The 15,016-nt window shown below is 39.0% G+C and overlaps 1 protein-coding gene across 20 annotated transcripts in view; it reads right to left on the minus strand.

Moving 5' to 3' along the window:
- Nucleotides 1-3,246: 3,246 nt before the first annotated feature.
- The window catches only part of LOC105481166 (fibronectin 1), a 76,032-nt gene continuing 64,262 nt past the window's right edge, over nt 3,247-15,016 (minus strand). For 4 of the 20 annotated variants that reach the window (XM_011740537.3, XM_011740530.3, XM_011740520.3 and 1 more), the window contains 8 exons: nt 14,646-14,912; nt 14,446-14,552; nt 12,845-12,983; nt 10,385-10,549; nt 8,011-8,136; nt 7,384-7,490; nt 4,351-4,461; nt 3,247-4,018 (listed from right to left, as the gene is read on the minus strand). In XM_011740537.3, coding sequence (XP_011738839.1) covers nt 3,947-4,018; nt 4,351-4,461; nt 7,384-7,490; nt 8,011-8,136; nt 10,385-10,549; nt 12,845-12,983; nt 14,446-14,552; nt 14,646-14,912 — 1,094 coding nt within the window. In that variant the 3' untranslated portion in view covers nt 3,247-3,946. Of the gene's footprint in view, nt 4,019-4,350; nt 4,462-7,383; nt 7,491-8,010; nt 8,137-10,384; nt 10,550-12,844; nt 12,984-14,445; nt 14,913-15,016 lie in introns of all 20 variants that reach the window. The other 16 variants (XM_011740522.3, XM_011740539.3, XM_011740532.3 and 13 more) reach the window with 4 other exon arrangements.

Here is a 15,016-nt window from a genome sequence, read left to right on the forward strand (position 1 = left end):
CATATTTTCTTCATTTGTAATTTATATAGGTTTCTATTTGCAATTCAAATGGAATCTTTAATGAGGATATGGAGTAAAACGATGTGATAATGAAAACAATGTGCATTTCAAGTATAAGTGCCATATATTCTTGAAAAAACTTTTAGTTTCTGCAAGGTCATCTTTGTGTTTCTTCTGCTTTATCAGCCTTAATGGTAATCTTTAAATGTTTCCAAACATGGGAAGTCCCAACAGTGGTCTTTTTTTTTTCTTTTCTTAATAGTTGAATTGTCTCCTTCGAAAATGGGATTTTTTAATTGTAACCTGCCACATTCCCTACCACAGAAATGGGAACTTACTAAATAGGAAGCAATTTCAGCACTTAAATGTGCTGATGTGATGTTTCTAAATCACTTTAATGAGTTTCATACCACTAGAAATGGAATAGAAGTTTCAATGGAAATATAATTAAATAGAAAAGTCATTTCCTATACTTGTAATTTCCCCCTGATCGTTTCTTTATTCACCTCCATAGAAAGGGTGCCCTACAGGTGTATAGTGATATTATTATACAGACTTATTTGCATAATTCACTTAGGTTATTAGAGCTGAAAACAATATAAAACATAATACATTTTATTACAAATCAAGTGTAGCAAGGCAATGTAAAACTTTAAAACGATATTTCTTTTTTAAAGTCTGATTAATATTTACTAGTTTTACCTAATTTTTCTTGAATTGTCAATTTCTTGCCTAAAAATAGATTTTTCTTTTAGCAATGCCTTTTCAATGTTGCCTGCTTAAAATAATGCTCGGGGGAAGCAATAACCTGAATCAATAAAAACGGCAAAACATCTTTGGAAATAGTTGATTCTCCTGTTTGAGATCAGGAGTAAACAAACTGTTTAGCTGGGAGCTTATCAAGCCATGCTAAAAGTGTCAGCTGACACAAAGTAAGACACGTTAGATTGGGGTTATCATAGGGGTTTCCCTAAGACAAAACTCTATACTATACTATTTGCTGAGAAATAGTACGAAAGTTTTACCATTCTTGTACTGTGATGCTAAAAGGCCATGTAAATGTGTTTAATTTGCTATTCGTTTAATTCATAAATTTAATGTAAGGAGAATCCAACAGACATTTTGGAAAGGGTGGCATTTTTCCTGACCTTAAGTGGGAAACTTGAGGTTTTTTACATTTCAACATAAAAGTAAAGGGGCTTGCTATCCATTTAGTTAATACAGTCCAACTTAAACTGCAATTTTTTTTAACTTTTAATTTTGAGATGAAGTCTCACTCTGTCGCCTAGGCTGGAGTGCAATAGCACAATCTTGGCTCACTGCAACCTCCGCCTCCTGGGTTCAAATGATTCTCCTGTCTCAGCCTCCCAACTTATGGGGACCACAGGCATGTTGCCACCATGCCTGGCTAATTTTTTATTTTTTTTTGTAGAGACAGGGGTCTCACTATGTTGCTCAGGCTGGCCTCGAACTCCTGAGCTCAAGCAATCCTCCCACCTCGGCCTCTCAGAGTACTGGGATTACAGGTGTGAACCACCATTCCCAGCCCTTACACTGCATTTTAGGGTAAATATTTTTAGGTTTGTAGTTAGGCAAGTGGTTTGAAGCATCATCAGTCTCAAACCATAGCTGCTCTTTCCTTATATTTTTAGATATCAAGACCTTTAAGCAAGATTCAGATGAAGGGCCTGCTTTACCAGCTCACCTGTGAATATGGAGGCACCAGCTTACTTTCTGCAGCACATGTATCTCAGGGGGTTGTCCCTTCCCACAGTGTATAGATTGGTATTGAGACAACATTCTCTCTCCAGGGTGCAGTGATGACCCACATATGTGAGACAGTCATTTACTGTCACCTTTATTTTATACTTTCTGTGGTTTCTAAAAAACATACAGAGTAGCTCTCTTGGTGACTACTGGGCTGATAAAGCTGAAAGATCAGTAATGTTAAACAGAAGTCCAGGGTCTGGGTCTGTATTTTGCTAAGGAACCCTCATCTGAGCTTCATTCCCTGTAAAATTAAGCTCTAAAACCTCTCCTAAATGAGATGGCTAAATGTCAAAGCATTTTGTAAACTGTAAATCAATTCAAATGTGAGTTAGTTTTTTTTTTTCAAATGAACATGAAGTATCTTTCTGTATTTAGTTTTAATATTCTTTGCCAGGTATTTATTGAAATACCTTCTTTCATTGTACAGTAGTGTATTTAAAAAGTGCTTTGCATGTCTTGTTTATTATGAACTACTAATTTTTTACTAATTAACAATTAACTATTTGCAGTGGCACTATTTACTATTCTGAATGTCTTATTTATTTATTTATTTATTTATTTATTTATTTGTGTTTTTTGACATGGAGCCTTGCTCTGTCCCCCATGCTGGAGTTCACTGGCACAATCTCGTCTCACTGCAACTTCCACCTCCTGGGTTCAAGCCATTCTCCTACCTCAGGCTCCCGAGTAGCTGGGACCAAAGGCACCCACCACCACGCCTGGCAATATTTGTATTTTAAATAGAGACAGAGTTTCACCATGTTGGCCAGGCTGTTCTCAAACTCCTGACCTCAGGTGATGCACCTGCCTCAGCCTCCCAAAGTGCTGGGATTACAGGTGTGAGCCACTGCGCCTGGCCTGAATGTTAAATTTAATCTCAAAGTTTGTTTCCTCAATGTTAAATTGAAAAAGAAATGACCTTTACAGATCAGGAGTAAACAAACTGTTTGGCTGGGAGTTTATCAAGCCATGCAAAAGTGTCAGCTGATCCAAAGTAAGACATGTTAGATTGGGGTTATCATACTATGGGGTTTCCCTAAGATAAAACTCTATATTATACTATTCAAATACTTTTAATATCTTAGTCATTTTTATTTTCCTTGTAGGCAATCTCTTTGAAGAGGTTTATTCAGTAAAGGAAGGAAAGGTGGAGGAAGGAAAGAATTATAATGGTTAGAAAAGAGTAACTAAAGATTATTTCGATTATACTGCTGAAGAGCAAACTAGCAATTTTAATAAATATTTGGGTTCACTTAAACTTATTAAAGCAGAAAGTATAAGGCTGTCTCCATTAGTGCAGAGATGGAAGTGACAAAAACGAATCCGTTTTTGTAGCAACTGACTTAGAAAATCTTGTACTGAAATCAACAATTAGAGAGACTTGCACATCATAGATTTTCAAATGTTTGCTGAATTGAAAAAGAACATTGACAAGAATTATTTCCCCGCAAAGTGTCTTATGTCAAATAGATGAACTTCACGTTGTGGAATGTAAATCTTTTATTAAAACAGTTGTCTTTCCACAGTAGTAAAGCTTTGGCACATACAGTATAAAAAATAATCACCAACCATAGTTATACCAAATTCCTCTTATCAACTGCATACTAAGTGTTTTCAATACAATTTTTTCCGTATAAAAATACTGGGAAAAATTGATAAATAACAGGTAAGAGAAAGATTTCTAGGCAATTACTAGGATCATTTGGAAAAAGTGAGTACTGTGGATATTTAAAATATCACAGTAACAAGGTCATGCTTGTTCCTACAGTATCGCGGGCCAGACACTTAAGTGAAAGCAGAAGTGTTTGGGTGACTTTCCTACTTAAAATTTTGGTCATATCATTTCAATACATGTTGCATCTTGGTTGGCTGCATATGCTTTCCTATTGATCCCACACCAAATCACAAGTTAGAATCACTTCATTTAAAATACTGAGCGGTATTGAATACTTTGAAGCAGAACAGGCAATGTGCAGCCCTCATTTATGAGAAAACTCTCAGGACACTCCCAGGGTGATGCTTGGAGAAGCTGTGAGTTGAGCTGAAGCTGGAGCACTTCCTCCAGAGCAAAGGGCTTAAGAAAGAAACAAGAACTCTAAGATGGGTCTGCTAACATCACTCCAGTTTAGATGGATCTTGGCAGAGAGACACGCTTGTTCCTCTGGGTTGGAAAGATTTACTCTCGGGAATCTTCTTTGTCAGCCTGTACATCTAAAGGCATGAAGCACTCAATTGGGCAATTAACATTCTGTTAAAAAAGAAGGGAAAAAAAATTAGTGGCAAATACTGTAAAGTGTACAGAAAAAAAAAATGCGGGGAGGTGGGGACTCGTGACAGCTGCTTATAAATAGGATAATATTTCTTCCTAGTTTCAAGAACCTAGCAGCATACTGGGCAATAGGAGATGTTCAAGAGTTAAATAAATGATAACTTAAACTGTATTATAGAACACAGTGTTTCACTTAAGTCATTCATGGGTTTTTTTAAAAAATTAAAATATTTGGTTCATTCTGAAGGAAGACACCTGTAGAAAGGACTGTCTAGTATGAGGGAACACACTCGTGGCGCCAATGCACTTACAGTGTTTGTTCTTTGATGGTATCTCTGAGAATACTGGTTGTAGGACTGACCAGTAGTGCCTTCGGGACTGGGTTCACCCCCAGGTCTGCGGCAGTTGTCACAGCGCCAGCCCTGAGAGAGTAGAGGCATGAAGTCAAATGGGGTTTATGATAACCTGAGGACATCGTAATTTAGTGTTTGAGTTAAAGAAAAATTTCACAGCTTATGCACTGGCCAAATATAAGCAGTTAATCACTAAGGAAACTTTGATGATGATTTCATGCATTTATAATTCTTAGAATACATTTTGGCTTATTACCATATCTTATACCTGTATCTGTCTCTCTGTGTTCTTTCTTTTCCCCTCAAATGTCCTCTCTTCTCCTCCTATTCAAACCTTACCCATCTGCTGAGGCTCATTCCAATCCCAACTTCCTCAACAAGTTCTCTGCACTAGATGATGGAAAAGGTTTTCATAGAATCGTAGCGATTTTAAAAGGGACTTGAGATCACATGAACAAACATTGTCATTTTATAGGTAAGGAAACAAAGACCCAGAGGAGAGGAGTGACTTTGCTTAGAGGGAGCAGGGCAGTCATACAGTGGACCACTGGTGGAGTTGGGGCTGCTGCCTAGGAGGTGGGGTGACCCCGGCCATGTTCTTTCTAATGCACCACTTTGCCACTCCCTTCCTAAACTTCCCTAGGCAGAGATATGGTAGCCTTTCGTCCGGCCAGAGATGGCATGGGAGATGGAAATGGGACCACGCTGAGCCAGTGAGGCTCCTCCCTGAGGTTTTTGCTGGAAATGGGAGGACATACATGTTCTCTTTTACTACTGTTCTTAAGCTGGGAGGGGGTAAAACTGGAGCTCACGGAGGTCAGTCATCAATGACACCATCTGCAGAGACCCCTCTGAAGCATGGCGCCAGTGCATGGGAAGGCACGAGGAGCAAGAGGGACTCCGGGCGCCATTGCTGGAGCAGCCCCTGAAGCCGGTGGGTCCTGGGACTTTTCCATTCTGTGGACCATTTTTGCTTAACTTGAGTTGGACTTTTTTTCTTACAACTAAAATGCAGCCCTAAATAATACAATCACTTTCTTTTTTATATTAGAATTTAAATATTTTGGACATATTTCTCTGTGTAAGCACATATGCCCCTTAATACCTAACACAATACCAGTGACTGCCTCCTTACAGAATCATTGAATCTTCCTTTCATATGAGAAAGTAACCGTTTCCACTCCTGTCTTATGTTTCATTTAGCACTTTACTTGAGAATGGAATAAGCCTCACACATGAAAGGTTTCATGTGCATAAATAATGAGAAGATGCTGAAGTGAGACCAAAATCAACTTCCCAGCAAATTCACTCTCCGTCACACATTTTTAAAACCAGAGTGACTGAATTCTAAGATCATACGATCACAGTCGTTATAAGTGTTAATGGGAGAGAGAGAGAGAGAGAGACAGAGAGAGATACAGAATTCAATCTAAATTCCAATCTCCAATTCTCCTCCAGAATTGGGAGCACCTCCCTCCCCATGTAATCACTGGGGGTGAAACAAGATCAGAGTAGTTTCCATGGGCTGCCCCTGGTGGGGTCAAGACAGGCCCCTGAACGCCCTTGCTGCCAGATTAATTTTCCTAAAGATTAATTTTCCCAAAGACTATTTTCCATCATGTTTCTTTGCATCTTGGATACCTGTAATTGGTTAATGCCAAATGCATTAACCAGTGAGTCTCACCCTCGAGTGTGAAGCACGCCCCTCACCTACCAGGATTTGGGGAGTTGCTGGGAGGGCACGTCTTCACTGAAAACAAAGAGCTGTCACGTTCCATTGCTTTTATTTGAGTTACGTGTCATTTTGTTTTGAAATTTCAAATCATATTAGAGAAAGGCATATTATTTTTTGTTATACTGGGCATATTTTAGAAATGGTTGAGAAGTACTGGTTTAAACAATGGGCTGCCAAGGCCCTCCATAAGCCACTTCTTCCCATCTAATTTCTTACCAGAAGACAGCAGGCAGAGGGTTGGCTCACCAAAGCCCACCTGGGCCAGCTCCTTTTGATCCCAGGGGGTGTGCTTTCTGTCTCTCTGCTTTCTGCCTTCTCAACTAAACCTTAGGCATCGTAAACTTCAGTCAGTTCATGCTTCTCTTTCTTGCTAATTCCAGCCTACCCAGAACTGTATTTGTCAGACCCACTTAGAACTTAATTAGCTTGACTTCGAAATGTATGCTAATTTAACATCTTCAACTATATCATTAAGAGCCAAGACCATTTCCCATTTCCTCTGTTTTTCCTGTATTACTTAGCACAGTGCTAGACCTGTAACACGGATCTGTTCTGAATCAAGAGAGAGGGTGAAAGAGTGGCATTTTCTTACATCTGAGATATTATTCAAAATATTTAACAACGTTGCCATGGGGACACCAGTCCATCAGAATGGAGCTGGAGGCCTAGAGCTACACTGCACTTAACACTTTAGTTGCTGAAAAATAGAAGCAGCCTGAGAGTAGCAGGGGAGGGGATGGTCTCAGGCTGCCCAGGATGGGGAGAACTGGCTGAAATGAAACACATTCTGCTCACCACTGATTAATTTGACTAGTATCTCTGCTTCACTTTTTTTCAGTGTAAATGATATCTCTGAGATGCCAGGGAGCTTAGGAAAATGATTCTAGCATAGTATAAATGACAGGTATTGCTATTAAGAATGACTCAGGACTCATGTTTTTGGTACTCTACATGCCATTCATTCTTTCTATTACTAGAAATAGTAATTCCTGCCATTCATTCTTTCTAGTACTAAAAATTACTATTACTAGAAATAGTAATAGTAGAAATTACTATTACTAGAAAGAATGAATGGCATGTAAGGTAGACATAGAGCTACTCTAGAGCGCTGTGTCAGCAGCTGTATGCCAGCAAGAAACATGGTATTTTAATACTTCCGAAGGGTCTCTGCCCCTCCTGTGTGTACGACACATCCTCGCAGGAGCCCACCCTTTATCTTAGCTAGCTTGTAGGGAGCCTGGCACATCTGGTCTTACCCGCTGGCCTCCAAAGCATGTGCAGGAGCAAATGGCACCGAGATATTCCTTCTGCCACTGTTCTCCTACGTGGTACGTCTTCCCATCATCATAACACGTTGCCTCATCTGCATGTAGACACAAGACAGATGCACGTGTAAGCTGAGAATCATACTGCAGACTTGATCTAGGGGTGGGTTCTATTTCTGTCCTAAATTTGTATCATCACAGTGCAAATTCCACATATTTATGTGAATCATCCATAAGAGAAGTACTACTATACAGATCTTAGGGTGGCATTTCCAAAAATTAGACTTAATATACTGGAAAGGCTCCAATGGGAAGATGGAAATCATATTTTACAAGTTGAATCTACAGACTAATAAAGCTGCTTTCTAGCATTTTACTGCAGATAATGGTCAAAATACTCATGTTGGAAAAGTGCTAAAGTGTCCTGTAATAACATTAAATCATGACTCATTTTTGAAGCTTGTCTTCACTTTCCCAAATCAAAAGACTAAGAAACCCACTGTTCACTCTTCAAGGAGACCTAAAGTCTCCGATCATTTCTGTGAATGAGAGTTACAGCCTGATAATGAAAGTGGGAACGCTTAATAAGGCAACTAAAAATGATCTGTGATGACGTACGAGGGTCACACTTGAATTCTCCTTTTCCATTCCCAAGACACGTGCAGCTCATCATCTGGCCATTTTCTCCCTGACGGTCCCACTTCTCTCCAATCTTGTAGTTCACACCATTGTCATGGCACCATCCTGTAGGGGTGGGGAAAGTCAGGACCAAAAAGTTATTTGTATATTCTGACTCACAAGACAGTGGGTGAACTGGGACATGTCACAGGGTCTTCAGAAGCACGATCTGGAAGAAACAGCAAGTTAAAGATAAAAACCCCTATAATGGGCCATTTTATTTGATTATTTTTATTTATTTAATTTATATATATATATATTTTTTTGAGACAAAGTCTTGCGCTGTCACCCAGGCTGTAATGAAGTGGTGCAATCTCGGCTCTCTGCAACCTCCGTCTCCTGGGTTCATGCAATTCTCCTGCCTCAGCCTCCCGAATAGCTAGGATTACAGGCACTCCCCACCATGCTATTTTTTTTTTTTTTTTTTGTATTTTTAGTAGAGATGGGGTTTCACCATGTTGGGTAGGCTGGTCTCAAACTCCTGAGCTCAGGTGATCCACCCACCTCAGCCTCCCAAAGTGCTGCGATTACAGGTGTGAGCCACCATGCCTGTCCAATGGGCCATTTCTTTGGTTGACTTTTAAAATATTATTTCTTTATCATTTACCATTTTCTAGGACATTTTAAGATCCAATTTATTCTGCCACAATCATGACATAAGAATAGTCAAATGAAATGACTTTCATTTGAATTCTCACTATTAAGATTTAAAATTGTGGAAAACTAAAGTGGGATTGGAGTAGACTGTTAGGAATAGATCCTAGATGAAAAATCACTTTTGGATTTGCAGAAACCCTGGATATGAAATAGTTCAATTAACCATAAAACAAAGATCAGCTGATCTCTACATGCCACCACCTGTTTCAGGTACGTGGGAAGAGTAAAAAAAAAAAAAAGAACCTGGATAAAACAAAACAAAAACAAACAAAATGCTAAATTATTGGTTATTATCCACATCAAATAAGACTGGTTCTGTGGAATATCTAAAAGTCACAGTTATATGCCTTTAACTACTATACATAAGGGATAACGTTTTAACCTCCAGGGCTTACACAACAAAACACACCTCAGAAGCTTATATAACAATATACTACTTCTTCCATTTTATCAACACTTCAGCCTGCCTTAAGTTACAAAGTAAAATAATTAGACAACTATGACATCAAAACAAAGATTATGTAAGTTTAGCCAAAGAGTCACATAAATGAACTTGACAGCTCTGCTCCCACAATTGCACCTAAGTGCTTAAACAGGTAATAAACGTACAAACTTAAATGTAGTTCGATTTCAGGAGTTAAAAACCACCTACTTGAAGTAAAATATTAAAATTTCCAACTCCTAAACAGCATATGATGTTTTTACTGTTTTTCATTTTCAGATGGTCAAATATGGAAGTCTATATTGAAAACAGCTGGCTCTAAAATTTCAGTCTGTATTAAATGATTTCAAGTATACAAGCTAAGTAAAATACTTTGAAAATCCTTTTTTACCAAGTCCTATATTCCAATCCCATGGGACATGATTTCTGTATGTCTATAGGTGGCTTATTTATAGGCATAATGGTCAACATCTATAAAAATGAACCAATTGTCAATAATAATCACATCTCGTAAACATAAAGAATAAATGAAAGGTTTATAAATTCTAATCCTAAATCTCAAAGCATAATAGATATTTCCTAGGCACATTTTAACTTAAAAAGTTTGAAAAATTAAAACCTATTAGAATTTAAAAATCAAACATTTATCAATTCAAGTTGATTTTTAATGATCTAAAAGCAGATTATCTGTTTTTTCTTTTATATTTCTAGCAACATTCAAGCTACCTGGGCTATGTGTGTGAGGCAAAAGTGTGTGCATGTGTACTATGATATGTGCATGTTTGTTTTATGCTGAAGGAGACAGTGTTTTTGAGTCTAAATGTCCACCTCTGATTTCACTCAACACTAAAGATTAAAAGAGATTTGAAGTTTTTCTTTGTTTCTAATACTCTTAATTAGACCTGGTTCCAAAAGCCTTTAACTTTATCGATTTGTTTTCACAGAAAATTTCAAAAATCAAATTAGCACCATAACCTTATGTTTAATTAATGGTTGTGTTGGCATACAACCCTTGAAATGAAGCAATGTCTACCAAGTAAAATTTCCCATCATTTTTCTATGATGCAAAATATTACTTCGAGTCAAACAGTATTCCCTTGTTTGCTTCATGTTTGGAAGAACCTGTGTCTTCCAAACATGCTTCCTTGGCACATGAGTGCATGCATGGAACTGAGGAGACGAACACGCAAGTGGATGGACAAAGCAACTACTCACTAGATGAATCACATCTGAAATGACCACTTCCAAAGCCTAAGCAGTGGCACAACAGTTTAAAGCCTGATTCAGACATTCGTTCCCACTCATCTCCAACGGCGTAATGGGAAACCGTGTAGGGGTCAAAGCATGAGTCATCCGTAGGTTGGTTCAAGCCTTCATTGACTATGAAGAAAAGGAGGAAAAAGCAAAAAGAGACATCTTATTAATCGATTTGGACCATAAGAAAAAAACTGAATGATTGTATACAATCACTTAATCTAAAACAAAAATTTTAGGAGGATTAAGAGGCATTCATCTGTTCTATCAAGGCATTAACTGCTCTAAAAAACCATGCTTAGATGTAGTCAGTGGACACCTGTCACAGGCATCTGACAAGAAGCCCATCTTTTATTTTTCCCTTTGTTTCTAAAATAATTGCCATTTCTGCTAAAACTACTTTATAGAACGTGGAACAGATCTTGAGGCAGTTTAAGCTAGTTGAGAACTTTAGTGGGATGCAAAGACTAGCGATGCCTCTCCACTGGTACCTGAGTGACCTTGGGCTAGCTATTTAACATTGCTCTGCCTTGCTTCCCTCATCTGCAATACTAGGAGAATAATAAAAATATCTATACCTCCTGGGGAATCTTGCGAAGATGATATAAGGTCATGAATTCAAAACATTGACCCTTTTCCAAGACTTAGAAAGTGTTCACTAAATAAAGAATAATTATTAAAGTTGTCTTTTGCTTATAATGCAAAAGTCTTAGCATTTTAATATACCATTATAATGTAATTTTCAATTTTATTATTGTAATTTTTGCATAATAGTGCAGAAAACCTAGATTTTGGACACTGTTATTGTAGTGGTAAGACCGCTTTATCAGTGAGGTCAACGGTTCCAAATAAGAAAAAGCCCTTGGAATACAGATGATTTAGGAATGAGTAAGGGAGTGTCTTCATGTTACCTAAGATCTTATCTCTTCATGATTTGGAAAAGCTTATTTTAAAAAAAATCTATGCAAACAAAGCATGCTTCAAATTATTCCCTAAAAATTAAATAAACTAATTTACTTTGACTTAAAGTCCCACCATGTATTTTTCTTTTTACAGTGCAAAACTCAACAGCTCAAAAGCAGTAGATATTTGAAGTGCCTAATTTTTAAAAGGCATCACCCTTGAAGAAAATAGTGTTTTGGAGAGCTAGTAAGTCTGAGACATCTCAAAGCTGGGAGAACCTGGTTAGAATGTAGAATACTGCTGCTGGGAATAAGGAGTTTAAAAGAAAAATGGAAGGAACTTAAATTGTTCCTAGGGGTTTCTATACTCAAAAGAGCCAAGAGTTAAAATTCCATCCTAACTAAAGTTAAAGAGATGGAATCTTTTTTTTTTTTTAAATGACTTAGAAAAACACGAAGACCTTTTTGCTCTTGAAAATTCTGTTCACGTGGCATTCTGCTAGTAAAATCACAAAAGGCAAAGATAAGCATTACTGTGGCTATGTAATACAACAAACACAAATTAATCTCCTCCCAACCTCTCTCCAGCCAAATGCTCAACTGCTTAATTCACAGGAATTTATACATGTAAAGTAGCACAGTCTTCTATCAGATGAGGGAAGAGGCTAAAATTAAGCGACTGGCCTTAGGAATAAAATCTGTCACTTGGCAAAAACAGGACTTAGCACTCTCTGTTGGTGTGGAGTAGAGAACCCTCCTGTTGGAAGATTCGGGATTCACGGTTTTGATTATCTCCTATCTCATGTGCCTTGGTGGATCTTCAGCTGCTTCAAATTGAGAAGCCAGGTGGCACACTATTGATTTAAAAGGATTTCCCAGGTGCTACAGAGAAGAGTCAATGATCTTTTAACCTCTATAGAAGCTTTTGACCTATATAGTCAGGAAAAAAATGGAAATAACGTTGGGAAAAATGGAAATAACATTGGAAAAATGAATTAACATTGGAATAACATTCTCTGCAGACAGAAATGCACAATGGTGGTAGCATTTTATATCAGGAGCAAAAGCCAACTGTCCCCATGTCTGCAGAAGGGGTATTTTCTTTATAGGTAATCATTTCAGTATTTAAGAATCACTCAAGAGGACAGCAGCATGGTGAGATGGAGAGGGTCTGGGGAAAGACATCAGGAAACCTGTGCCCTATATCAACTCAGATACTCACAAGTAAGGACTCCGAGTGTTGTACTAAATAATATTTGAAGTCCCTTCCAGATCTATAATCATATCACCATTTGACAGTCTGTCAATTACGTATGCATTTTGTGAAGACAACAGGATATGGCAGGAGGTGAGGGAGAGATTAATTTAATACAAAGTTGCTCATTTATTTCATGTTGATGTGTTGCATTATTTCCCAAAGATAAAAAGACAATGGCAGCAAAGGTACAGTCAATAGAAAAGCCCATCTCTGGTGTAGAGCAGAGGGGAGCCTGTGTCTTAATAATACGTGTTTACATACCAGAGTTGCCCACGGTAACAACCTCTTCCCGAACCTTATGCCTCTGCTGGTCTTTCAGTGCCTCCACTATGATGTTGTAGGTGGCACCTCTGGTGAGGCCTGTCAGAGTGGCACTGGTAGAAGTTCCAGGAACCCTGAACTGCAATTATCGGTACATCCAAAGCAGAGAAGAAGCATTATAGTGAGGAATGACATGGGCTCTCCTCTTACCAATAACCCTCACTGTTTAAACAAAGCAAAGGAAGACAATAAACAAAAAAAAAAAAAAAAAGGAGGGTATAGTGGTCCTAACCAGCGGAGGAGAGAAGTGGAACAAGGATAGGGGCTAACATTCCTGCCAGATTTTCCTGCCAACAATCTACCTATGTGGTCCGTAGTTAGCAGGAGCCCTCGACAATACTAGAGACGGCCTGCCCTTGATCTTGCTTCAGTCGCAGGTCTGCATAAGCCCTCTGGAAGCTCTGGCCATGTTTGCTTGACATAAAACCTGGACACTGCACTATATGGGAGACACAGTCATGCTACTCCAGGAGATATCTGACCCCAGTGTGGAGTCCTTAAAACAGTTGGGCAAATCCTCAAACCTGTGTTTCTAAGCTCATAAATTTCCTCCAGTGTTGTCAGTTTTTAAATTCTACCACTTTCTAAAAATAACAACATAATAAAAATTGATACTGTCAGTGGGCTGGGTACAGTGGGTGGCTCATGCTTGTAGTCCCAGTACTTTGGGAGGCCAAGGTGGGTGGATTACGAGGTCAGGAGATTGACACCATCCTGGCCAACATCGTGAAACCCCGTCTCTACTAAAAAATAGAAAAATTAGCTGTGTGTGGTGGCACGTGCCTGAATCTCAGCTATTTGGGAGGCTGAAGGAGGAGAATCGCTTGAACCAGGGAGGTAGAGGTTGCAGTGAGCCAAGATCATGCCACTGCACTTCAGCCTGGGCAACAGAGCAAGACTCTGTCTCGGGGAAAAAAAAAATTGATACTGTCAACACAAAGAATATACGTTTTAGAGAATCAATCACTTATCAGCTGCTATGCACAGCTTAGCCTGGTTTTTTTCTATAGACATATTGTAGATAGTGGGGTTCTTCAAGGACAAATCGCAAAGGTAGTGTTGTAGACTGATGCACACAAATGGAGATTCAGGTAGAATGTTTTTCTTTCTTTTCTAGAATCATCTCTTTGTCCTTACTCAAAAAGGAACCTCAAATGTGTGAGAATAATAGAAATAGTTTCATTTTCTCTATGAAATAAAAGCTAGTGTCTCTCTGGTATATCCTCCAAAGTAGAGCCATGTCGGGATTAAAAAAAAAAAAAAAAGGCTTAAATGTGCCATCTTCTAAGAGGTTCTAGAGGGAAAGCCACTTTTTTTTTTTTTTTTTTTTTTCCTTCAAAAGACGGGGTTTCACCACGTTGGCCAGGCTGGTCTTGAACTCCTGACCTCAAGTGATCCACCTGCCTTGGCCTCCCAAAATGCTGGGTGAGCCACTGCACCCAGCCATGAAGCCACTTTTTATCTGAGGGCTGGTCACTTCAGTTACTTAACTTACTCCTTTCTGTGCTGCTCCATGAGAAGTGAAGAGAAAAATTAATTACCTGTAAGGGCTCTTCGTCAGTGCCAACAGGATGACATGAAATGATGTACTCAGAAGTGTCCTGGAATGGGGCCCATGAGATGGTTGTCTGAGAGAGAGCTTCTTGTCCTGTAGAGGCATTTGGATTGAGTCCCAGCCCATGTGGGTAGAGGTGATAGTCTACGTCTTCCCTGGGGATGTGACCAATTTGAATCTCCTCACCTACATTCGGCGGGTATGGTCTTGGCCTATGCCTTATGGGGGTGGCTGTTGTGGGAGGTGTGGTCCGCCTAAAACCATGTTCCTCAAAGATCATTTGTTGCCCAACAGTGGGTTGCTGACCAGAAGTGCCAGGAAGCTGAATACCATTTCCAGTGTCATACCCAGGGTGGGTGATGAAAGGGGTCTTTTGAACTGTGGAAGGAACATCCAAGATCTCTGGTCCATGAAGATTGGGGTGTGGAAGGGTTACCAGTTGGGGAAGCTCGTCTAGCCAAGAGAGGTTAGAGCCAAAAAAGCAAAGCGCATTAAGCTCCAAGAAGCAGCAGCAATAATAATCATCTATTCAGGCAACAATGAATGTTCACCAATGT

The sequence above is a fragment of the Macaca nemestrina genome, chromosome 11 (assembly GCF_043159975.1).
Source record: "Macaca nemestrina isolate mMacNem1 chromosome 11, mMacNem.hap1, whole genome shotgun sequence".
Lineage (NCBI taxonomy): Eukaryota > Metazoa > Chordata > Mammalia > Primates > Cercopithecidae > Macaca > Macaca nemestrina.